Source organism: Calypte anna, chromosome 3 (genome assembly GCF_003957555.1).
Source record: "Calypte anna isolate BGI_N300 chromosome 3, bCalAnn1_v1.p, whole genome shotgun sequence".
NCBI lineage: Eukaryota > Metazoa > Chordata > Aves > Apodiformes > Trochilidae > Calypte > Calypte anna.
In genome coordinates this window covers 39,022,542-39,047,507 of record NC_044246.1, presented here as the reverse complement: position 1 = coordinate 39,047,507, position 24,966 = coordinate 39,022,542, and the positions used below count along the sequence as shown (strand labels likewise).

The following is a 24,966-nucleotide window of genomic DNA, read 5'->3' as shown; positions in this document are numbered from 1 at the left end:
CAGTGTGTTACTGTACAGGTAATTATTTGTGTACAGAGTGTTTTTCCTAGGGCACTTAATGTTCCCTTGCTTTTGCCTGAGTTCTCCATCTATTACAGCTTCCAACAAATCTATGCACAAGTGTGAGTCCATTTTGCTGATAGACTCCTGCATATGCATGAGGGTCTGAACTTAAGAAACTTGTTACCAAATGCCAAGCAGTAGAACACAGCTGCTCTGCAGGTCAACACCGAGTGTCAGATCAAGCATTACAAGAAATATTCAAATCACATTTTATTTTTCAAATTCAAAAATAACAATTAGCTTTATTTAACATGTTACACATCTCACAGATTTAAAATACCATGCTCTATTTAAATATCTGAGTGACAACACTATACAAATAAAATGTTACACAAAATATATTTAAGAAAATGTTTTGGTCTTCAATCTGAACAATAAATAGACAGGCACTTCTACATATACAAAGGAAGCAACCACTATTTAGAATAACTCTTATAAGCAAGATGTGGAAATACAGAAGAGAATTTTGAGTTTTGAGAACATGTTTAACTCTACATGAGGCATCATGCAACTTCAAAGTGTGTTTCAAGATTTGAAACTCTTAGGATCTGCACAATTCTAGATTTGCTACTGCTTGATAGGAGAGCCAAACCACGCTCTCGTAAGCAATGTGCAATTTCAGTTATTTGCATCAAATTAAGCTACCTGATCACATTTAGTGCCAAAACAAAAAAAACAAGGACTGACCAGAGTAGCTTTTCACATAAACAACATGAGTAACAAAGTCAGCTTTACCCCACACAAGCCTGGTTTAGGGGGCAGACCTAACTAAACCTACTGCCCAGCCCAAAACAAGATTTCTTCTTTCTCCTTATATATTCAGCTCTTTTATGTGATGTTTCAAGGAGTATTATGTTTGGGTTTTTTTTTTTTTTTTTTTTTTTTTTTGGTTTGTTTTTTTTTTTTTTTTTTTGGGTAGAAAAAAGCATCTAGTTAATAAAAGGGTAAATCCTTTAGACATAGGCACGCTTTGCACAAAAGGGAAGGATAAAATACTGTTCCAGGGTGCAAAAAACCTGAAAACTATAAATTAAATAATTCAATAGTTAAAGTCTTATGAGAGTGTTTCATAAAGTAAAACTACATTCCTCCAATTTGTGAATTTTCAATTTACAGTGGTTTCCACACACAAACACTACTCAAGGAAAAAAATTTATCTTCCACCATCACAATTAATGAAAGATGCATTGTAGTAGGTAATCCCTGTTTCCAATACAGCTAACCAGTCACTGACAGCTAGTTACATACTTGAAGTCCTTTGTAAAATTAAGACAAATATTGAAACATAATGACCACCAGAGCAGTGGAAAAGTCAGGACCAAGTCTTCAAGCCATCCCCTCAAATTTTACTATTATACTCATTTTCAGAAGTATGGAAAAAAGTTTCCAGATAAAATTAAACAGAGCTTCAGTGGTCCACCCAGAAAGTCAGACCCCAACTTGGAAGCTTATTTTGACTTATGACATTTATGCACATTACTTCAACAACTTAAGTGTGGATCTTGCAAGCGTGTCCAAATCTTAATCATTTCTTGAGGTTTTCTACTGTGTACTAACATTAAGTTTGTGTAGGAACATATGTTATTTCTGTATTTCTCTTCGATGTCAAATGTTTTGAAGCCTTTGTGTTTTTCCGGAGCAAGCCCAAGCTTCTGAAGGCACATTCCAGTATAAACATCATCAATAGGGTAAAGGAGTACCTGGTCTGATGCATTGTTCAGTCTTAATGCCAGATCACCAGAGTACAGAAACCCACCACCCCCTGCGTATGGAGGATACGAACCTTCATAAACACTTTCTGGGATGTAGTACTTCAATTTTTTTTCTCTATGAGGTCCAGCATCTTTGATCACATCACCTATAAATAAGTCTTTGGCTTTTTCCTTTGATAAGCTCTTCAAGTAATCCAGGATCTGATTGGTATTCACAAAAACATCATCATCGCCCTTAAAAATAAACTGGACATCTGCACAACTGCTGCTGACCCACTTGAGAAACAGCACCTCTTTCAGAGTTAAGTTGAAGAAAGTGTCTCGGTAGTTCCAGAGGAGAATGTCTTGGTGGGTTTCACTCTCAAATTTTATCATGCCTGAAAGATCAGGGAAATTATCCTCTGGTGGGGTCTGTCCAAGTAAGAAGACCCTTTTGACTGTCACATCCCCTGATTGTATTTCCTTCCCCCAGGATTCCCTAATTGCTTGCCTTCTATCAAAATGGGGTGTAAGCGACTTAATAGCCAGCAGCAGAAATGGTTTATGTTTGCACTTGTTTGGCTGATCCATTAATAATGAGTAATTTCTACACCTCAAATAAAGTAGAAAGTCTTTGAATCTGTCTGGCAAGGTTGCAAAGTCACTAACCTCTGAATGTACCCATGGGTCAGGATCACAGGAACTGAGAACACTCGAGTTAGAAACCAAGTTCTCTTCCACAGTCATATTGGAGAGCAAGGTCAGAATAGGGTTGTACAGCAGCTCAAGTTTCTGTTGCTGTCTGTTCCAATAAGCTTTGTGAGGAGTGTATTTTCTCCAGAATTTGCTGCGTGGTATAATAACACGGCCTTTCGCATTCTTCTCTTGGCTGCTGCTTTTTGAGACTTCCACAATCACATAAATAAAAATGTTTACCATCATCAGAATTCCCAGCAGTTTTAATCTTCTGCGTCCAACACTCATTTCTCATATCTGAAAAGAGGAAAAAAAAAAAAAGGGCAGATCTTTAGCATTCTTCCTATCAAGTTCTTCATCTCATAAAAATGCAGACTAAGAATGTGCAAGTCAGTAGCCTAAAAACAGAGGTTTGCTAAATGCCCAGAAAAGCAAAAACTAATCTAATACACGCACTCCCTATAGCTAGTAGGGGTTTGGGATTTCATCAGCAAAAGAGAAGCTGATGCTTCTCTTTTGTAGGAAGGTGCAAATTCCATTTGCTATTTAGGAATTTTACATAGCATTTCACAGCACATTTAAATTAGCCAGCGGTTCTTGCTCCTCATTTAAGCCTAATTCAAACACTGTATAACAATTGGAATCTTAGCTCTCAGCCTGGCAAAGGCAGGCAGAGAAAATTTTTTTCTACCAGTAAGGTGAGCTTAAGGTTATAGAATAAATGGCTATAAAAAAAGGTCAGCTATTTTTACGTTGTTTCAAGCTTTTAAACCTGTGCTCTTATACCTCCTATGTAGTAGGCAGAGCTTAATTTTAAAGCATACAATTAATTTCTGTCCATTTTACTTGGCTGTTCCTTGGGAGGGGGGATGACAACACTGGTCAGCTGCATAGCTGGTATTCACATCTTTGCAAACACAAGAGAACATGAATTTTGCTAATGTTTTGTTGTTGTTGGCTTTTTTTTTCACCCCCAACTGGAAAAGGAAATGAGCAGCAGCAGAAGGTGAAGTGTAATTATTTCTAGGAAGGAAAAAGAAACTGAAGAGAAATAAAAAAAAGAGAGGCTTTCCATATTTGTAAGACCAGGAATAGTATGTGTATGTCTCTTTGTTACAGGAAAGGTTATTCTGTGACCAATCTCTAGTTTTTACTGAGAGAAAATGGATCAGTCCCTCTTTCTTCCACAGCTGACAGAATGAAAGTTGTGAAGTACAAGCAGCAAAATGAAAACAGCATGTTCCTCTGAACTAAGGAGTACCAAGCTACTTACTAGCCATGGAGGATGTTAGTGTCCAAACTACACAAAATTTAACAAGCCATTCTAAACCAGGAAGTCAGACTAGAAAATAATTCAGAATCAAGAAAGTTAGTGAGACTACATTCAAGTCAGATACAGAATTCATTACTGAAGACGCTTTCATTTGACAAGAATACAAATGATTACTGGAAGCACAGAAAAAACTAATGAAATGAAAGACTTGTAATAACTGTTTAAAACCAAGCTGTTTAAAACTCACAGAGCAACAGCAGCCAGGAAGGTACACTTGAGAAGCACTGTTTGTACTTGCTCTTTTTTTCACTGTATTTCCATCCATTACCAGAAACCCAAGGAAGACTGACCTTTGGTCTGTTCTGGTTTGACTAATCTTTTAGTTGTTTACTACTCAGCAACCTAAACACAAAAGTCAGTAAGAAAGAAGCAGGTAAATAATCACTGAACTTTTTTTCCTCAATTGACCCCTAGAGACTTCATCAAACCGAAAAGGGGGCTATTTTTGAATTTAAATAAAGAGCTACTTCTAGAAACAATGGACTACTCAAAGAGAAAAACCCCTACTCTTCCTTCACTTGACTTCATGTACTATCCACATGTTTATCTTTGTACACCCTCAGGCCAGATCTACTTTAGCAGCTTCCACTAAAAACAGATCATTACATGCTATTTTTCTTCAGTTCCCTTTCAGTACACATAAAAACACTGTCTTGTGTTTTGTACTATTCCACACAGTTCAGCACACACATCTCTGCTTACCTACCTGCTTCTTCCTCAGCACCTCTCAGTAGAACAACAAACAGTGTGATATTTGACCTGTGATCCCAGGACACCAGGGTGAGAAGCTCCTCTCCAGGAAAAGCCAACATACACAGAACTGCCAAGAGCTCATCCGGGGCCTGATATTCAGCACATGTAGCACCACACAGCTCACCTGTTCAAAACCCCAGCTACTCAACAGCTCGGGTAAGTCGTCTGAATGCTTGGCACGAGATTGCTCTGAACATGAGGCACCACTTGCAAAGACTTTATTTCAGTCACCTAACAAAATCTATCAAATCTCTTAATTCCTTAACTACAAGATCTTCCTTAATCCTTCTGTTTTCCACTTGTAGCCTTGCAGCTCCCTACACCAAATGAGACACACAAATCTCCACGAAATGTTAGGCCTAAGAGAACTTTCCATCAGCAAAAGTACCAATCTGTCAAGATGATAAATGGCTCCACCACACAACGTACAGAAAACGCATTCAGTCCCACATGTAAATACTTCCAGTATAATTTTCAGTCTCCTTTTTAAAAAGCTATCCAATATTGGTCAAAAAAAATAATATTCTCAGAAAAGAAAGAGGTAACAAGTGACATTCTGTATCAATAGAAGAAACAGTTTTATAAGTTATAACATCCCACCTAAAATTTCTTTCATGGAAGCATTCTCTTCTGTAATCAAAAGCTATCTATGCAAGTTGTTTTCAAATTGTTAAAAATATATCTCATTAGGAATATCAAACCAAAACTAAGGGATAACAAGGAAATAAGGATCAAAACTGCTCTATTAAAAAAAAAAGTGCTCTTTTTCTAGACTAGACAAATTGTATTAAACATGTTCACAGCATTATATTGAGGTTACTGAACTAAAAGCAAATAGTAAACAACCAGGGTTCAGAAAGGCTTTTGCTGTGAACCGAAATAGAAGCCTCAATTTTGCAATTAATATGTATTAGCTTTAATCATAACACCTGAAAATGGAAATCGATAGAAGCATGCCAGTTCGGCAAATTCATATCAAGTGAATTAGTTTCATCACAAAACACAGTATCACAGCCCTCACCACGATGGCAGACTGGTTGTTGCATTTGTAACACTGTTGCTAGTGGGGATTTTGGCAGTCTTTTTTTTGTTTCAGGTTGTTTGTTTTGTTTTGTCTTTTTTTAAGTAAACACAGACCATGCCTCAAGGTAAATCTAATTATTTTTTTTTAATCTGCTTTGCTGACACTGCAGTGATTGACCACCGTGCCAGCATCACTGAGATTCTGTGTGCTGGGCAGCTTGCTACAGAGCACAGCCTGAGACAGCACCCATTTCCTACTTACTGCTTTGTAACAGAGATCCAGACAGATCACAAGAACGTTCCCCTGTTCCAGGAACAGCTTCTTCTAGCAGCATTAATATTACAAAAATTCCCAGCTGCCCCTTTGACTGCTGAGAACATAAGATCTGGTAGGGAAACCAAAACTGAACTGAAAGACATCTGGTCCGTATTTAAACTTATCTGATGAATTTTTACATGGGTTTTGTTGAAGAACTGAGATCAGCACTACAAAGCAATACTCTCTGAAAAAAATCCTGCTGCTTTAGGTGTTAAAAAAGAGCAGGGCAAAGCAGAACACAAAAGTAAATGCTATATGCTGGTAAAGCAAATTGCAGTACACAAAGAACACCTCAGTAACAAAAAATATTGCAGAAATTTATTCTAACTTAGTGGATAAGAGTTACCTATGCTCAAAGGTGATCTGACACGCTGCTTCCCAAAGCCTGTTTTCAACTTCTCAGCTACACTGATACAAATACCCTTTTAGCTATCATTTCAAGATTGTACAAATCACATTTCTGCTTATGCAACTTCCAGCTGCACGCTTGTGTGTCAACATCACTGCATCCCTGAAGTCCAGCAGTTCAAAACCTTTTGAAAACATCCACGTGGCTAGAAAGAGGGTTAACGTTAATCATACCTGAAATAAACCAAGGTTTTGCTACAGATACAGTCTTTAGAAAGACTGATTCTACATAACTGAGGGAGGAAAAGGGAGGAGTTGCCCTCTTCAGTGCCAGTCCACTCTCACACTTCACTGCAGTTGAAATTAATGTATTGACAGAAGGGAAAAGACTTGTGAAGCCACAAAAGCAGCACTGAGATCAAGAGATGGGTGGAAAAGACACACCAGCAGAACTTGTCAAGAAAACAGCTTCACTGTGAGGGCAGGCAGACATCAATAAAACAAGATGAACCACAAAAAAACACAAAAAAAACCCACACAAAAAAAAAACCAACAAAAAAACCAAACAAAAAACCAAATCCAAACAAACAAAAAAACCCCACAACAAAAAAAACACCAAAAACAAAAAACAACCAACAGGTATTACAAAGAAGCCATAAGTTTCAAGAAAATAGTCCCAACACTCAAAAAAGCTTTAAGTCCAAATAACATTAATACAAAATGGTGAGAAACTTCACATGTTGTTTTTCAACAGTGTAATTTTATGCTTTACCTCAAGAGTGAACGTACTAAGAAATCCTGTAAGGAACCTATTCAAAAGTCTGGAAGAGGTGGTATGGGATGAGAAACACAGAATCACTCTCCTGAGCTACAAGGAGAGTCAATGAGGATCACTGAACTCAAGTCCCGACTACCTACAGGGCAATCTTAGAGTTAAACAATATATCCAGGACCATGTTCTTTAGTAATGAGAATACTCACCTGTTCCAGGAATCAATTGTACGAGGCACTCTTTTCTGGAAACAGTAATTTACAGAAACATGGCCCATGATGTCCCTGACCAAATACAGGGCTACATTTGGAAGAGGCCGAGCTCAAGGTCAAAACCAAGAGTAACTAAGGGCACATGTGATACATCAGTTTGAACTTCTGATTAGCCCTGTTACAGCATTTGATTTTTCTGAAATGATTTCACAAAATTAGTATTTGAAACATGTGATGACAGGTTTTTGGGTTGGTTTGTTTGGTTTTTTGTTTTTGGTTTCTTTAACTGATGCTCATAAGATTTTGCTATCCACAAAAAGGAGCCTAAACCTCTACTGGTGTTCAGCTGTAGCAGACAAAATGGCAAGAGGAAGAGGCAGATGTTGAAAAGAAGTGGCTAAAAAAAATAAAAGTATATTTAGAAGTTCAGAAAAAGCAATTCTTTCTAGGACAGAGGCAATGAAAAGCAGTATATTATGACAGTACACTAACTAGTCTTCTAGAGCAAGATGTCAAAAATAAAGATTGGCAGTCACTGAGTACAGCCCCATATAATCAATCCAAAAAAAAGTAATTCTGAAGCCTTGTAACTTGCTTCAACATCCAGATTTTGACAGATGCTGGACATCACCCTGAACTGTGAAGCAGTTTTTCTTTCCTGCAGTTTTTAAGCAAGGCACTATTTCATTTGAGTTTTGAGATGTTACTATACATGGTAAAACCTTCAAGGTAGGACTGGCAGGTGCTCTTTTAGATCATAGAACGGGCTGGGTTGGAAGGGACCTCAGAGATCATCAAGTCCAACCCTTGAACCACCGTTGCGGTTGCTAGATATATCATTCAAAAAAAGGAAGGGCACTGACGAGTATGAAAGCAAGGAGCAAACAGATAAATTTTGACTGTCAATCCTACCATGATTTTACCAATGAAGCAACAAAAAAAAAACCAAACTTCTTTCCTGAAAAGTCAAAGTCTGTATCTAACTTACTTCATTCTGCTTATATTCAACAAAACACACACTGGATGTTTAAAATACCAGAGGATTAACTGCTTGCTTACACATTAGCCAAGATATCTTAAGACAACTTCAGGAACAACACTTTCCTAAATGAGTAGAACTTTTTTATTCCAGGTTTCTACTTAGCAACCTGATTATCAAAGAACAATATATTCATACACCAAATATTTATCATAGTTGTTGACTGTTACTAATGTTTAAATTCCTGTCCAGTGGAACCTTCTACTAAGGAGGCCAAACTGTTACATACTGTAGCTTCTTCTGCAGCACTTTACACAGCCTCAGTCTCTGCAGAGATGGATACCCCATTCCAAGCTACCCTGTGCAATTCACCAACAGCACACTGATAGCATGAAGCTGAAGAACAAGCCTTTAGAAGAGAGCTACAAAAGGAATAGCAGCTGTTAACTCATGTGTCTTAATACTGATGGTAAAGTCACCTTGGTATTCAGCACTGAAGCCCAGAATGAATTATGCAGAGAGATTGCTGGCGAGTATTAAAGCTTAACACCTAAAAAGGTCTGATTTGTTATCACAGGAGGGCTCCATCATTTCCCTTTCAAATAAAGTGCTAAATTTTAATAAAAACACCACTGGGCACGATGCAATGCAACACTACTTGGCAAGGAACTTTAAAAGCAGTTTCAGGTCAGGGGATGGGGAGGTTCACAATGCACAACCCTGAAGAGTGCAGAGGTGCAAGCTTTGCCTTCAAAAAGCAGGGGAGCCTGCAGCAGCACTGTGACCCATGCTGCATTCCACTGCACAGCACAGGCACACCTACAAACTCTTCTAGCAGGATGAAGAAAAGACAGTATTCCTCTTTATTACAGAAAGCTAGTTTCAGGGAGCAAAAGACTGGTAAGACAACATCCATTTTCAAGGTTAGAGTTCTACTTGAAAATAAGTTTAAATGGTGTTTCTAAATGTAACAAGCATCAATTTCTTCACTCCAAGAGTAGTAATTTGATATTAAAACATTCTTTATGCTTTTATTCATCACTAACGTCAAGTCTCAACATGAAAGCTCAGCAGCAGGAGAAGTGAACTGTGACTACCAGCAAGCAGTCTCAACAGCAGTGTATCACATAGATTTACAGCTAAGCAAACCACCCAAAGCAGAACTCCCTCAGAGCATCTCAAAAATTTAGTATTGACAGTTAACAACTCCCCTGAGAAAGTCAGGCCAGATAACCTAATGCAGACTACCTCAGATGATGTTCCTTCCCACACAGCATGCACCTGCGCAAACATTCTTGCACCAGCTAAGTGCTCTGCAAGAGAAGCAGCCATAGTAGCAAATACAGACTTCAAGGCACTAAACTAAACCATGCACGCTCGTGCAACCCCAGAACAAAGGAAAAAAATATGTTTAACCAGACTACCTGCCTCACTTGCCTCCTGCAGCAGTTCCAGGCCCTGGATCCACAAGCAGCTGAACCGATAATAGCCACCTGACCCTTCCTTTTTATGAAGACTCTCTCCTCCTCCCTTTCTGACTCCAAGAACTCAGGCCCAGTCCCTCCCTCCCTCCCACTGGCTCTGGTGTTCTGCCAGGCCTCTCTGTAAATCAGCAGAAAACTAACAATGACAAGAGATGCACACCAGATAAGCACCAGTGCAGCTACAGCGACAGCACAGAGCAGAAAGATGGGGAGCAGACACATCTCCCCTCACAGGCAGGCATCACAACACACAACAAGGAACTGAGCCTTGGCTCTGGATCCATAATCTCTTGCACCCTCTAGCAACAAAGCTAGCTAGCATCACAGCAATGATAACATTATACCTCTACCCTGATACAAAGAGTCATGCAACACCAGCCTTTGAACAGATCATAGACACAGGGTGAAACTGCTAGCTTTTTCTCCTCCTTCAAGTCCCACAGAAGCCACGACCTTTAACTGCAAATACTTGTACCTTCTACTGAAGACAGGAGTTATGCAGTATTTTCTTAGTGGGCTGAGTAACCTGTCTATACTACTTGACTGCCAAACCCAGGTTCATTTACTTACTGGGGCTGACAAAAGATTAAACAATCCTTGCTATCTGCAGGTATGACACCTGCCACTCTACTGGTTAAAGACTAAACTATCAGGAATATGTCAAAACAAAGCCAGTACTCAGGTTTTAAATAATTACCACCTTTCTCCCTTTGCAGAGACTGGTATCTAGATCTTACCATGTGCCTTAATTTTGAAGCCTGACATCCCTTACAGCAGTTGGTACATGCAGCACAACTTCTGGTAGTGCTAGCAACAGTGCATGAAATTGCAGCATTATGGTTCTGAATAGAATTTTTTTTTAGCTACTGCTATTACTAGACACATCACAAGCCATATTCAGTCCCTCTAACCTCCTCTGAGATGCATCAGTTCTTCTAATACCTCAGTTCTGTCCAGTGAGTCAAAAGGAGATCCCTGGATTGATCAACAACAGTTTCAGAGCATGAACATGTTGTTAAGAGCCCCAGGCTGGTGTAACAAGTCTGTGCTATTTCCAGCTTCACAGAACTTGAATACTTTGTTTATTTTTCTAACTACACACAACCCTATCGCTTTTTCCCCTCAAAGAACTTCACACAAGTCCACTTTTACACAATAGTAATTAAGAACATCTTAAGAACTGGCAAATATTCAACAGATAGCAGCATTCTGCTTCTGCACAAGCATGTCACAACATGGTGGTTACCACAGAGCCAATCTTTTCCCTGTTCTTCAGACACCACAGACAGTCTGAAACAACGATCCAGTTGGAGTAAAGTTACCAAGGTAACAACACATTACCCAAAGCATCAAAGTGTGCAAGAAAGCTCAGAGTAGTTTATGTTTATTTTAACATTATTTTTAATTTATTGCATATACTTCTTTTGAGCCACCTTTCAGCATATCGTTTAGTTTTGGAAGAAATTCAACTCTCACAATATTTTTACACCAGAAGACACCAGTGCAATGTGGGCACGGAATTTCAAGGTCCAAGTAAGTAGCAAGACTAGGAAGGATGTGTTTGTATTTTTTTTTTTTTTCAAAAAATGCAGCCTAGGACATAAAGAAGTATAAAACATCTGAAAAAAGGCCAATCTAACTTCATGTTGTTTCCCAGTAGTTATATTTAGCACATTTTGCTAAAAAAAAAAAAAAAAAAAAAAACAAAAAAAACAACAAAAAACACAACAACAAATAATACCTCAAGCCCAATAAGAAAGAAAAACAAAAACAAACAAATAAGCAGAACAACAATAAAAAGCAGACAAAAAACCCCAACATCCAAAAAAAACCACTGGTACAGGGAAGTATTTCTCTAGTAAGGTATGAGAGGGCCAGGAACTGCCTTTGAACCAAGTTTAATTACTGGTATTGAACCTAATGTCACTTTGTCCAGTTCTTCTTTGAATCTGTATTTTCAACTTTTATGAATTCTGCTGGTGATTTATTCTGCAATTTGTCACATAGAATGACAAATTGAACGTACTTGCTTTTGTATTACCTGACAAGAGGGGAACCCTCAGAAAATAAAAATAAAAAGAAAAAATGGCACTATTTCTCTATGTAGACTTGCCTTATCAGGTATGGACTGAACCTTTATCTGTCCTCTCTTCCTTTATTGCCATGAGAAAAGTCCTAGTAATTTCATTTCCAGAACTATTTTGCACTTCCAACTATCTTTGTCTTTTTTTCCACTCACTTACTTCTATTAGGCAATTTTAGATATGGCATAAAACACAGTCACTTAATACCTAAAGCTCACAGGTGTTTGTGAAGACTTTTTTAGAACTACGTTATCAATGGGGCTTGGTATAAGGTGCAAGCCAGACAGTATACTCAGTCTCAGTATATATAAGGAGAATAACTCCAAAATAACCCCAAATTTTGAACAAGAGCTCTTCCCCCATTATCTCAGCATCTATCCATTAGCTTAGAAAGCTTTCTCATTTGAAGCATCCCCACATGTAACTGGTTATTCAAAACCCTTATGGCAGGTACATAGTGCTGAGCTTTTGGCATTTCAATTTTCAGGAAAGCCATCAGCTTGTGACCCATATGAAGCTGGGTCTTCCCAATTCAGTTTCCAGCACCCATAAATTTTAACACTAAAATTATCACTAATGGATATTAATTTTGGTTGCTTAGTGTAAAGATTAACTAGACCAGAAGCTTCAGTGTTCCTGATAATACACTTAACTGAACCAGTTACTCCCAGACCTGACTCTGTAATTTAAGGGCATGAAGCATACACTGCACAGAATCATAGACAGTTCTGTGATACATTTTTAAAAATTACTTTGCTTATCTTACCCATGCCATTACTCCTTTCCCAGATTCTGCTCCTCTCTCAGTTCTGAGATGGACTGATGAAAACAAGTAGTAAGATCCCCATCAGTATTAAAATCAATCTGCAACTGCCCCTGTGAGAGAGGATTCTTAGTTGCCAGTCTCCCAAGGGAACAAGCATTTTTGAGGTCATCTGCTCAATTCTCCCTTTGCCTTCAAGGAACTGCTTCCTTGTTACTCACCATTTTCCACAAGCCCTTAACCCTGATCCATGCACAGATCTGGTTTACAAAGTAGCTTTACAGTAGGTATACAATAAACTCAGGCTTTCAGCAGCTCTGCTACTGGTGTATCTTGTAGAAATTTAACTAGCACACTACCTTTTTGAGGTCTGAAAGAGGTACAGAAGGACAGAAGCTTCTTAAAGAAAATTATGTCACAACTTAAAGCATTGGAGCTATTTATCCTATGCATAATAAAGAAGCTCTAGCCACTGCCCCTCCTTTTCTGACAGGCCCTTCATAGCCTTATTCCTCCAGAGGGGTTTTCAAATATGCTCCCCTCTTGTTGTGTTTTCAGAAAGTTCCCTTTCCAATTACAACAAAAACTTCTGCAGCAGTAGCAATGCTGGAGCTACCTACAGACTTCAGGAAATCATTGCACCATTCACTCTCAATGCATCTGGCACATCACATTTGCAGTCACAGGGATAAGAGCTTAGGCCCAGCTTCTAAAAATATGCTGAAGAAAACATATGTTCGTACACAGATGGGTGAAATAACATCCTTTGCAACTGAAATAGTGTTTAAAAAGGGAAAGATATACTGTTGCAATTTGCCCCCACAGAAAATGTCTCAATCCAGGAGGCACTTAATCCAGTATTCTACAGAAACTTCTTTTTTTCTTTAGTGATTAATATACTGAAGTAAAACAGGCTGATGTGAGAATATTATATGTTCATCAGCCCACTGGTGATTTAACTGTCTTGGATAAAAACCTTTAAAATGTTGTAACACAGCACTCACAAGGTTCGTTGTTTTCATCATCAAAACAAAGCTCAGAAACCATTTTCACCAACCTGAATTTTGCTATTATCTAAGGAAAATACACAGTGAAGATAAAAGAATGTTTCTATAGTCTGTATATGAACAGTTTTGGGTTTTTTTTCATTTACTCCTATAAGAGCTACCATACTATAAAGGTGATATTCCAAGAAGCCTATCTGAATATGTTTCCCATAGTGGATTGAATGCAGCAATGAAGGAACCACCTCAAAAGCACATAAGGTGGTAATTCACATAGCCTTTCTATCCATTACTACATAAATAAAAATTATTTTATATATATAAAAAGTTTATTAAGGTTACTATACAACCTATGAAACTGAGAAATGCAGGAAAACATAACTTCATGCTTTACATAATTTTAAATGCAGCAGTCCATACAAACCATGGCATTTTCTCTCAATACAACCTAGAATTGTAACTCACAGCTCACTTTTGTGAACCACCACTGGCTTACAGAAGTTACTACTTGACCTACAGAAGAGATACGTATCTTTTTCCACATGGGGTGAATAGTGACTGCCATCTGGCACCATGTAAATGCACCCAAAATAGCTTTGTTATGTTAGTTATACCACCTCATGTTTCCTATGATCCATAGAACAACTTCCAAATATTCCAGTCTGATGCTTCCAGAAAATCTGAGCAAGTAATATAGAAGGAAGGCACAAAGACAATACAGTCATTATGCACCCCACACAAACTGTGTGAAGTTAAAGAACAAACACAAGACTCCACTTGCACCCTCTCAAACCTCACCCAAGTCATAACCACAACAACGTGGGGAAAACAAGTTCCAACAAGGTTGCTCTTACAGCAAAAACCAGATTTGACTATACTCTTTTCACCAGGTCTCACTAAGACTCCAAACCACATGGATCATGAGTCAGTCTTCTTTAGGCAAGAACACCATCCTACAAGCTTGCCAGCAGACAGCTGATCATTGAAGCTGACTCTCCCCTGGCTGCAAGTCAGACAGACCCTGCAGCTATCTCAAGGGATTTGCAAGCACTACAAACATTTAAATTTCTTCAACTACTACTACCTAATGTCAGCAGGGTTCTTCTCTCCAGCCTTGCTTCTCCAAGCATACAGATAACGCACATTTAAAAGGCACTGCTCTAAGCAGGTATGATGAAACTCAAGAACTTGTCAGAAGCTGCTACAAAAAGGTAAATGCCTACTTAGAATCCAAAACTCCCTATCTGTAATATCCTTCTTGACTGCTGTTCTGAGACTATTGACGTCAGCTTCTGACTGTGGTGAAAAGACTCAATCGTCCTTTCATTCACTACTGAATGGTAAAGTTCTGAATATCTGAATCCCCAAACCTTCAGAGTACATTACACTACTGCTTTGTTTCCTGTGACCATTTTGACTTAGTCCAGGTGCTTCCCTCCCTCTACCTCCTCCAGTAGGAAAGAGAAGTTACCAGAATGACATTTTTTAAGGTACTCTAGAGAAGTTAATGACTGTGAAACAAAACTTGTCTTGACTTCATATTGCTTTATATTCTACGGGATACTGCAGCAACATCCACGAAGCTTGCATCAAATTATCTTTACAAAATAATTCATGGCAGTAAAAACTTATTTTTAACTTCATTAAGAGTAGTTTATGTGAAATTCCTGCCTGACAGCACACTTACAGATAGAAGAGATACCACCAGATTTCCACCATCTCAAACTGAACACTTCCAGCCTTGAATCAAACTGATAAACCACAAAACCTTCAAGTGGAGAGTAATCTATTTTTCATCCATTTTTAATTAGAAAGTCAGCTACTTGTTGTCACATACCAACTGGTGGACAACCCAGGGAGACCCAGGCAGGACAACCCAGTGAGACTCAGAGTGGACTCCTTCATAGAGAGAACCCAAGGTACAGTTGGATCCAGTCCTCCTGTCCCTCTCAGCTCAGGGGTAGATAACCTTTTCTAACTGCCCTTTCTAACTGCAGGGTTATCCCTCTCTTAGTTGATCACTCTAAGCAACCCATTCAGCAAGAATAACCTCTGGAATTCTCTGCACAGTACTCTAAGAGTAAGACCACTGCCCAGGCTTACACAGCTTAACTTAAAATTGGGTAAGGTTATGAAGCTTGTCAAGAAGCACACAACAATATTACTCTCAAGGCAACGGGTTACAACTAGCAGAAGTTATCACTGTAGTGCTCTCAAACAACAGGTGTGTCAATCAGCAAAAACTTAGCAAACTTAGAAATGTTACCCTTTTGTGCAGAGAATAAGGCTAGAAACAAGAAAGAGACAGAGGGAGAAGGAGAGAAAGAGATGAAGAACAAGGGGACAGAAAAGATACCACCACCCTTGGATCCAGTGATGACCTCAGCATGACACTGTGGTCCTTGGATGGCAGGCAGGTATGCACCCAGCATTTCAAATCTGCCTCTTGTATACTACCTGGCCCCACCTCTCCTGGGTGAGGCTCAGCATGCTTTGCACAGACTCAGTGTTGGGTTCCAGAATGTTCTGGAAATGAGTTGGTGAGCACGGGGGTCCAGGTGGTTACTTGACCTCCCCCCATTAGGTTGACTGAGTAGTGACCCTCACGTCTGCACATGCTCCCTGTTCAGCAGCCTCACATGGGATTATCACCAGAAGGTGCTTTGCCTCTTCAAGACCCCACTTGCTGAATGCTGTTCCTTATCAAATAAGGACAGTGTCCTGCTTATCAGGATGGCCACTGAATAAGGGGCTCCTCTTGGAAGAGTGGTGTACAGGTGGCTTATCAAATGAAGACCCCACACGAGCACAATGTGAAGTATGTCAGGATGCCTGTTTTGAGACAGTAATTTCAGAACTCTACACCTGTAAATCACTCAGATCATCCCAACTCTTTGTATATTTTTAAGTTATTATGGGTGTGTATCATAAAAGGTCAGGATTTAATTAAAAAGATACTATTTTATACCTATTCAGTGCAAACTAGACCAATTTTTTTTCCTGTTAAAATTACATCCTTGAATAGGTTGAAAGAAAGTTCAGTTCATGCTTGAATTGTCTCAAGCATTCCTATAGGAAGATCAAGTTATATGCAAGCAAAGCAGTATGGTCATGATGAAAAGTTTTCCATATACTCAGTCCTGGGTTTAATGTCTATTTAATGTCTGTTTAATGTCTGTTCCAATTTCTCTATGAATATAAACACAAAGAGTTTGGCCACTATTTTCTACAGGGATAAAAAAAGCAGCAGAGATCCACATGTACACAACATCTACATATGGCAAATGAAATCATAGCAGTGCCCCTATAAATTAGTACCCTGTGCTAATACTACCATTCTATAGTGGCATACCTGCAGCCACACCAAGTATCTATGGTGTTCCTAACTGCATGTGCAAAATAACTTGTGATAAAACAAGTCTGGTTTCTTTATTTAAGAGTAAAAAGGGTCTGCATTGTTTCGTCTGATGGGTTTGTTTTGTTTTGTGTTTTTTTTTTTAGCAAACTTAGATTTCACACTTGACAACTAAGGGGAAGATCTCAACTTCTTATAAAAACTTGTAGATGTTAATACCTCAGTATTTGAAGGCCTACGGTAGTGACCTGTTTTTCCTGATCTAATAAACAAACAACAAAAAAAACGTGTCATTTTAAGGCCAGTTCAAGCTTTGGAATTATGGCATTGTGTAATTTGATATGAATAACTCAGAGCTGCCAGTTTCTGATTTATGAACTTCAGGTCTTAGGTACCTCTGAGAAGGTTTCAGCTTGAAAGAATAGTAAATTATAAAGAAATCAAGAATCAAGACAAGAGTTTTAACTGGATGGCAGCAAAGAAATATTTCTTGGCAGGGAATTGTCATTCATCACATCCATTACAAGTCAGGAGGTAAAGTTCCACGTCAGTTTTGAAGTTTCAGTCATGACTAACACATTCCTGTAATTTACTCCTTCCCCTATAAACTGCAGAGCCCCATCCCACCATTGCACTGAGCTGACTTAGTTCAGGAGAGCTAAGGAGGATGACAGAGAACCTAAGCCATAAAGCAGCAATTAGTTTTCAGCTGGGTCACCTCAGCAGATGTGCTGCACAAACAGCAGCAGTGCAGAAGAGACAAGATTTACAAAGCCAAGGCCACAGGAGATGCCACTTTCAGTCACCTTAAGCTTTCACATACCAGCAAACTGGCACTGCGGTCTGACTCTACCCATCTTGTTGCCACCTTTATCCACAGAGCTCCAACTGGCAGGGCCAGACAACCACAAGCACTAGTCCACCAGAAGCAGCTAGCCTTTGGGCAACCTCAGCCATAACAAGACACACCCTGGGATTTGAATTTCTCTAACTCTTTTGGTAATCCAGTCAGCAGGTTAGCTATTGAACTGGCATGACCCACCACTCCCACTGCTCCTACTGTCGTCTGCTTATTTCAGTGTCACCTTGCCAGTGTTATTTTCCTGTAATTAGCAAAAAGCTGAGGAAGAAGATAATGAACTACTTTCCTCCCAGATACTTAGCATATGGATCAATGCTAACTCTGGCAGGTAAAAAAATGAAGAATGGGTAACATGTTGAAAGCATTAGCTGGGTTTGCAATGGACATTTAGAAATTTAAAGCCTGGTGGAGAGGCACTGGTTTTTTTTTATTTTTAAGGTGTATATGAAGTAAAAAAGGTGATTTAGTATGCCCATTCAAGATGCAGGCAACGGTAACTTCCACTTAACAAAGAATTCATCTCCTCCTGGCATCTCTTCCAGCTTTATCTTAAAACCAGTGATTACTACTGTGTTAATCATATTCCAACCACCTTCATGTCTGCATAAAGAGCATTCACTGTTTAGTCAATGCATTAAACCACCCCTTGCAGCACCATACTTCAAGTCATCAAATTTTACCTTTGCTTTGACTTCTTGGCCATCTTAGACATAAGTCACACTACTACAAAGTATGTTTCAAAAGTAAGGACACTGACTTGATACATTTGATGAGGCTACTGCCCCCAGTGACCACCCCATTTTGGGTTAGAAGTAAAAAGACACTGGTTTTCAATTTGATTTTCACGAGATGCCTCCATTGCAGGCAGTGGCTGGGTGATGGGATATACAGGATGATCACTTTCCTGGTCATCTCCAGTCATATTTCCCTGCAAGTGCTACGCAGTGAGTCAACCAAAAGCCAATTCAAATCAAATATATACTGTGAATATTCAAGTCAGAACTGAGACATGGCTCTGGTTTTACAATACTGAGCCAAATGAAAAGTTTAAGAACACAAATCCTACATTTTAAAATGCAAATACATGAAAAGATTTTCACTTTTAATTACTTTATGGTAATTAACAAGTAAAGGGAAAAAAAAATGCAGGCTTCATCTTTCTGAACAATTCATTTAAAGTTCAGCAAACCAGTGGAATTGTAAGCAGGGAAATTAAGTTTTGCTCCTTCAAACTTGTAAAATGGAAGAACAGATCTCACTCCAGCTTACAAAGTTTAAGGAAAAACCTCCCCAGCAGCTGAAGATACATTTAAGTATCAGAAGGATTTTGTAAAAGATTTGTAACCAAGTTAAACAGCTAGCTCCCATTTTTGTTAATTACAGATAAGCACCTAACCCGATTAGAGACTTCTAAATCCAAGCAAGAGCCTCTTCCATACCTGTTACTTGCACACCAATGCAAAGTAGGAGTCAGGAGGAGTTTGAATAATCCAGGAATGGTCTGAGTAATCAACTTTGAGCCATTATCCATGTCTTTCAACTTTTTATTCAAAAGCAATTCAACAGTAAGTATGCAATAGCACACTCCACCTTAAAGACAACATGCCATTACCACCTTGAAACACCCAAGTTATCAGACTTGAAAATATCATTTCTCAAGTAAGATGAAATAGCACTAAATTCAGGGTAAAGTCTGACATTCAGCCACCCCACTCCTTAAACTGAATGTAAAAAATCCCACCCTTCCCAAGCCCATGAATTCCCCTATTTGTACAGCTTGCTGAATTACATTACGTATTACCCCCAAGTCAAGCAAACAGCAAGGTTATTTCTCAACCCTTCTGGTTCCTCAATCCAGCTCAAAACACAGCTGCACAAACAGCTACACCAGCAGAGCAGACTGGGGGCTGCTGTACCTCCAAACTGCAGCAGCCCACAGAAAGGATGCTACCAGCAGGAAACCCAGTGCTGGGGCAATGGCAGGTGCCTGCAGCAGGAAGCTGTGCATCCCACAGGCACACACACACCCTGGCAGGGCACAAAAAATACCACACTGCTACTGTACAGGTAATACAACTGTGCACATAAACTATGCAGAATGAATGTTTTACAGAAAAGTAATATAATTAGGCATGCACAGCCCCCCACCCCCACCTCGCCCCCCAGTACCAAGATTCCTTGCTCATTTGATTTAGATAGATGATCTACAAATTGTGGTATAATTGATTCACTCTCAAGAGCAACTCTTTTGTAAGTTTATGATGAAGCAGATGCTTAATTTACAAGTTATTTACAAAGATGAGCAAAAAACTAGTTCCAAGTTAAATGATTTTCAACTCTTACTACTGTGTTTCTCTCCAACAACACAGCTTTCTTAACCAACTGCTGATGAAATTGTTTCATCAATTCTCCCTTTAAAAATCTCTGCACCACACCCATCACACACTGAGATTCTCTTCCTTATTTAAATGCTAATTGCTTCTCATGAGACATCAATTCAATTACTCTTTTGCAGAGTTCATCACAAGATGTTTTAATGATCCAGCCTTTTCGCTGGGTTTTTACATGACTGATGGAGACTTGGGGAGATTTACTTACTCTTCTTTCAAGTCCTGAAAAGATCCAATGAAATCAGTGAAAAGGATACAAGAGAAATGCAGGATCAAGCCCGAGATACCTCTCAGTTCTTCCTGTATAAAAAGCAAAATCTGCCTGAACAGATCAGGAATAATCCCCAACTTTCTGCTTGGGACTTGTTCGTTCTCTACTAAAATAATGGGAAGAGACTGTATTTCACTCTATCGTCATCAACTTTTTCTTGGCTATTTTTTGCTGATTTTTAAGCACATAAGGATTGTGCAATGCAGCTGTTAAGTAGCAGCAGACTGACAAAAACATCTATGTATTTGTGAGGTCAAAACATGGCCTAACAGAACGATTACATTAGTAATTTTTGTGAACTGCACCCACAGGCATAAAAATCTCTAAATCACATGAGGCATTTGCCTGAATATAGCCTAGGACAAACCAGAAACATTATGTGCTAACTCATCCAGTGATTTCTCATGCACACAGCCATAATGACTGTACCTTCTTCCTAAACTAATTCTTAACACTTTGGCTAAAAATGCTATTTTACAAACAATCACTAGGGATTAAAATTGGGTATGTCAGAAAAATATTATAAAAATTTAAGTCTGAAAAGCAAATAGATACCTAGTTGCTTAAAAATTAGCTATGTACTACTGCATAGTAATACAAAATACAATATATAGGCATACTAGGAAAAAAAAACCCTCAGATCTACAGCCTGTGAAAGATGGTTTAACTCTTTTGGAAGGCAATCAATTCTAAAGGCCTTCCAGAAACATTAACATGAAAACCAGACACATTAAAAAGCTCATTTTTTTAAAAAATAAGCTTCATCTTCTATCTGTATTCTGGGCTTTCTACAAAAACAAAAACCCCAAAACAGTAAGTAAAACAGATTAAGACCCTGTTGCCACAGTAAGCAAACTTGTCAGCATCTTTCCCCTACCCCCTCTTCTTCCTACTTTTGGCAAGTTTTAGAACTCTACAGTTTAATAAACTGCAAGTGTGTGACCCATACCTAAGAGAAAGCTATAAGGCTCTACTATCCAGAGTGCAAATGTTTTTTTTTTTTTCTTCCTACAAAAGAATAAACTACTGGGATTTTTTACAGCAGGAAGCATAATACAATCCAATAAAAAAAACACAGACATGGAACATCAGCCCTCGATGCACTTCTGACAGATCTGCTCAGTCACTATCCATCAAAACCCACAAGCTTGACAGCAAACAAAAAAAGCTCATCAAGTAACTAACTTTATGAAGCTTCACAAGCTGTCCACTTTGAAGTAAAGATTTTACAAGATAATTTGACACATACCTATCAAAAATGAAGTCAGCTGCTGAAAGAAAACACGTTACCAAAGAAGTTGGCTGCGGATTTTAATTGATACTGCTAAATCTTTTCTTCTCCTTCAGTTAATTTGGCAAAATACAACACAGATTCCAGTCAAGTACACTTATCAACGAGAACCCACCCCTGCTTCTTGAATGTTATGATAACGACAATATTGGCTGTGGTAGGAGACATATGACTATGTCACATGTTTCAACACCATCAGCACTGATACAGACTTGTCTGTTTTACACCAGCATTTGCTCTCCTTCAAGTAAGTGGTTTAACACAGCCGACAGCAAAAATCAGTAGGAGAGCTTGTCTGTCTACTAAAATAACTGCACCAGGTGGCAGTAAAATGACAATTGCTAAGGCCTTGGCATCCTCAATTACCACGGAGGACCACTTCTCTGAAAGACTTCATCCTCCAAGGAGCCTGATGGCAGTAACTTATTCACACAGGCAATTGCACATATTTTTCAGCACCGAAACAAAACCACTTCATCCACTTCCCATTTCTCATCTCAAGCCTTTCTGAGCAAGCTCTACTTTTACTCTCATCTCAGCAGCATCTTCGTTACCCAGAAGTATTTAAAAAGAACTTTGGAGGATCTTACAGGAAACAGGAATAAAATTTTGGAGCACATTGTGTTCATTAGGAACTACCTCTAGGGAGATTAGTGACCTGTATCTGTTATGACACATGCTAGCTAGCAGTCCCACTCATCTAAAACATGACCTTCAACACAAGTCCCTTCAGCAGAGTTACCTTGCTGCTGCACGTCGTTCTCCTCGTCTATTTATAGTACATAAGAAACAAGCAAAAATCCAAGCAAAACCAGTTTACAGAAGACAAAATTGCTCACAGCATACTGTAATTTTTGATCTCTTTAACTGGTGTGTCCATAGCTTCCTTATAGCCACACCAGTATCAGATATCTCAGGCTGAAAGTCAGGCATTCAGAGCAAGAAGCAAAGAAAGAGCTTACTTTAAGCCAAAACCTTTTCTTCTAACTGACAGCGTATTCTTAAATACATAACAAAATATTCTGCATTTTAATTCCTGCCCACTGCCAATACTGCTCTTTTAAGGAGCCTGTTTCTTTTTCCAGTTGTTCACAGCACCCGGGAAAAAAAACCCTTGGAAATTACATGTGCTGAACGAGAAAAGCCTATTCTCCTACCTCCACGCATTTGGCAATAACTCGGAGCTACTCCAACACCTCCGATGGTTCCAACAGGCATTAGGCTGGGTCACTAAAGGTGACAAGGTAGCCGCTGCCAGCAGCCAGTTCCTCCGCTCCTCATCTGAACAAAGCACCGACTGTCCCACTCACCGGAGTGTCATCTGCTCCCCCTTCCCCCCGCACACACACCCCTCCGTGACAGCACGAAAATCTGACGCAAAAGCGGAACTGCAAGACGAACACGAATCCGCTTTTAAGCGACTGTAAAACGGAGCTGAGCTCCAGGCTGTCGCTCTTCAGTGCGGAGCAGGAATAATTAACCAGAAATTTCCCCAAAGGGGAACGCTATAATCACGTTTCCTCAGCAACGTTCGGATTATTTAGGGTGTCATTTTATGCATACGTCCTTCCACACCCGGAATAAACTTTTCTTTGCCCAAACTCGCTATGTCGAAACTAATTATATTTAAAACAAAACAGAGAAGAAAGCAACGGAACCGAGTAAACTCTTAATTTGCAGTTACAACTAAACATCAGTGTTTAATGATCAACTCCAACAGCACTGTACATTTCGGGAGGTCGAGCTAAAAGGGTTACTCAAGTAACTTTCACCATAAATTTTTGCAAGATGACTAATGAATTGTGAGCTGCAGCTTGGCCACAAATCACAGAGTAACCTGAAGTCCCCTCCTGATGTGGTACAGTATGTCTCAGGAAGTTTTTAAGGGGGGGGGGAAAAAAAAAGCAGTATCTAGTGAAGGCACACCTATATTCAAGGCCACCTCTAGAGAAAATACCATCGTCCCGCTTTCAGGTTCACTGAAGTCCACGCTTTGGAACCACCACCTCAACACTCTACTGTAACAGCGAAATCCTAACGCTGCGCAGATATTAATGATTAACTCACAGCCGGCTAATAATGAGCACGAACTCTGCGTCTCTCCGCCACCACCCCGAAAAGAAAACCCGTGCCGTGCCCTCCCCTCTCTCTCCTCCAGCCAAGGAGAGGATTGCAGCAGCACCCAGCACTGCAGCAACCTCGCGTCTCAGCTTTTCTCTGGGAGAAAAGCTCACCGTTTCAGCATTAACTCCTCCTCCCCACGCTAAAAAAATAAAATTAAATAAAAAATAAGAAAGCGATGATAAACATACGGTCACTGAACTGGAGCTGCGCTGGCCTAAGTTTCATCCATGCCAAGAGACTGCGCCTCTGCCTTCCTCTCACCGAGTTTGTTGCAACATGTGCCGGCTGCCGATGCTCCTGTGAGCCAGAGGAGAGATTTCGCCTCCGCGTTTTAACCCCACCCTTTCCACCGCCTGTCACCTCCCCCATCAGGGGAGGAGGGGTGGGAAGATTTAAAAAAAAAAAAAAAAAAAAACAAAACAAAGCAACAAAAACCCAACCAGAAAAACATCCCCCAAAATCTCGCATAAATATTTACGTCCCCGACCATTCGCCTCCCCCCCTCCCCTCCCCTTCCCGGCCATTAGTTGTCAGTACACAAATAAGGTAGGGGCTCCGGGAAGAAAAACCTTCCGATGTGGAAAGAGGGACGAGGTAAAAATTAAGTTTAAAAATAATTATTCCCCTCCGCGTCCTTCTCCGGCCCCTTTCGCAGCGCCGTGGAGGCGCTGGCGGGGTCGGCAGCCGAGCCCCCGCCCGCACGTACCTTGCCAGGCTGCCGCAGGTCTCCGCCGGTGTTCTTCCTGACGCCGCCTTCACATCCACCATGCTTTTGTCCGGCGGCGGGCTGCCTCCACGCGGTGGGGGTCCTTCCCTCCCGGCCCCCCCGGCGCCGGCCTGACGCCCTACCACGGCCCCAGACGCCGGCGGGGCTCCATGCCGCCGTGCTTCGCCAGCCCCCGCAACGGGCGGGGACTCCGCACCTGAGGGCGATACCGGGGCGGCGCCGAGGAGGCCACGGAGGGCTCGTCCCTCCCGTCCCACCGCCTCCACACGGGACGGCGTTCGCCGGCGATCTCTCCTCAGGGTCGGCCGCGCCCGCCCCGGTAGAGCTGCGAGCCCGCGGCGGCCCCAGCAGGGCTGGGAATGAGAGGAGAAGGGATGCGGGGAGGTGGTGGTCGGGGGGGTGGAGAGGGGAGGGAAGTGAGA

General features: G+C 40.2%; 1 protein-coding gene across 3 annotated transcripts; it reads right to left on the bottom strand.

Moving 5' to 3' along the window:
• Positions 1-258: 258 nt before the first annotated feature.
• B3GNT2 (UDP-GlcNAc:betaGal beta-1,3-N-acetylglucosaminyltransferase 2) lies at positions 259-24,658 on the bottom strand. Of its 3 annotated transcripts, XM_030447777.1 has the most exons (3): positions 24,524-24,655; positions 24,006-24,114; positions 259-2,747 (listed from the first exon to the last, which is right to left on the bottom strand). In XM_030447777.1, the coding sequence occupies exon 3, from the start codon at positions 2,736-2,738 to the stop codon at positions 1,545-1,547; it is 1,194 nt and encodes a 397-aa protein (XP_030303637.1). In that variant the 5' UTR covers positions 2,739-2,747; positions 24,006-24,114; positions 24,524-24,655; the 3' UTR covers positions 259-1,544. The 3 variants fall into 3 exon arrangements, with proteins under 3 accessions (XP_030303637.1, XP_030303638.1, XP_030303639.1); XM_030447778.1 differs by lacking the exon at positions 24,006-24,114 and having other exon boundaries at positions 1,545-2,747; positions 24,524-24,658; XM_030447779.1 differs by lacking the exons at positions 24,006-24,114; positions 24,524-24,655 and adding an exon at positions 22,851-22,968 and having other exon boundaries at positions 1,545-2,747.
• Positions 24,659-24,966: the final 308 nt, after the last annotated feature.

What these genes read in the sequence shown, in the direction of transcription:
- B3GNT2 (XM_030447778.1), bottom strand. Translation starts at nt 2,738, where the DNA reads ATGAGTGTTGGACGCAGAAGATTAAAACTGCTGGGAATTCTGATGATG.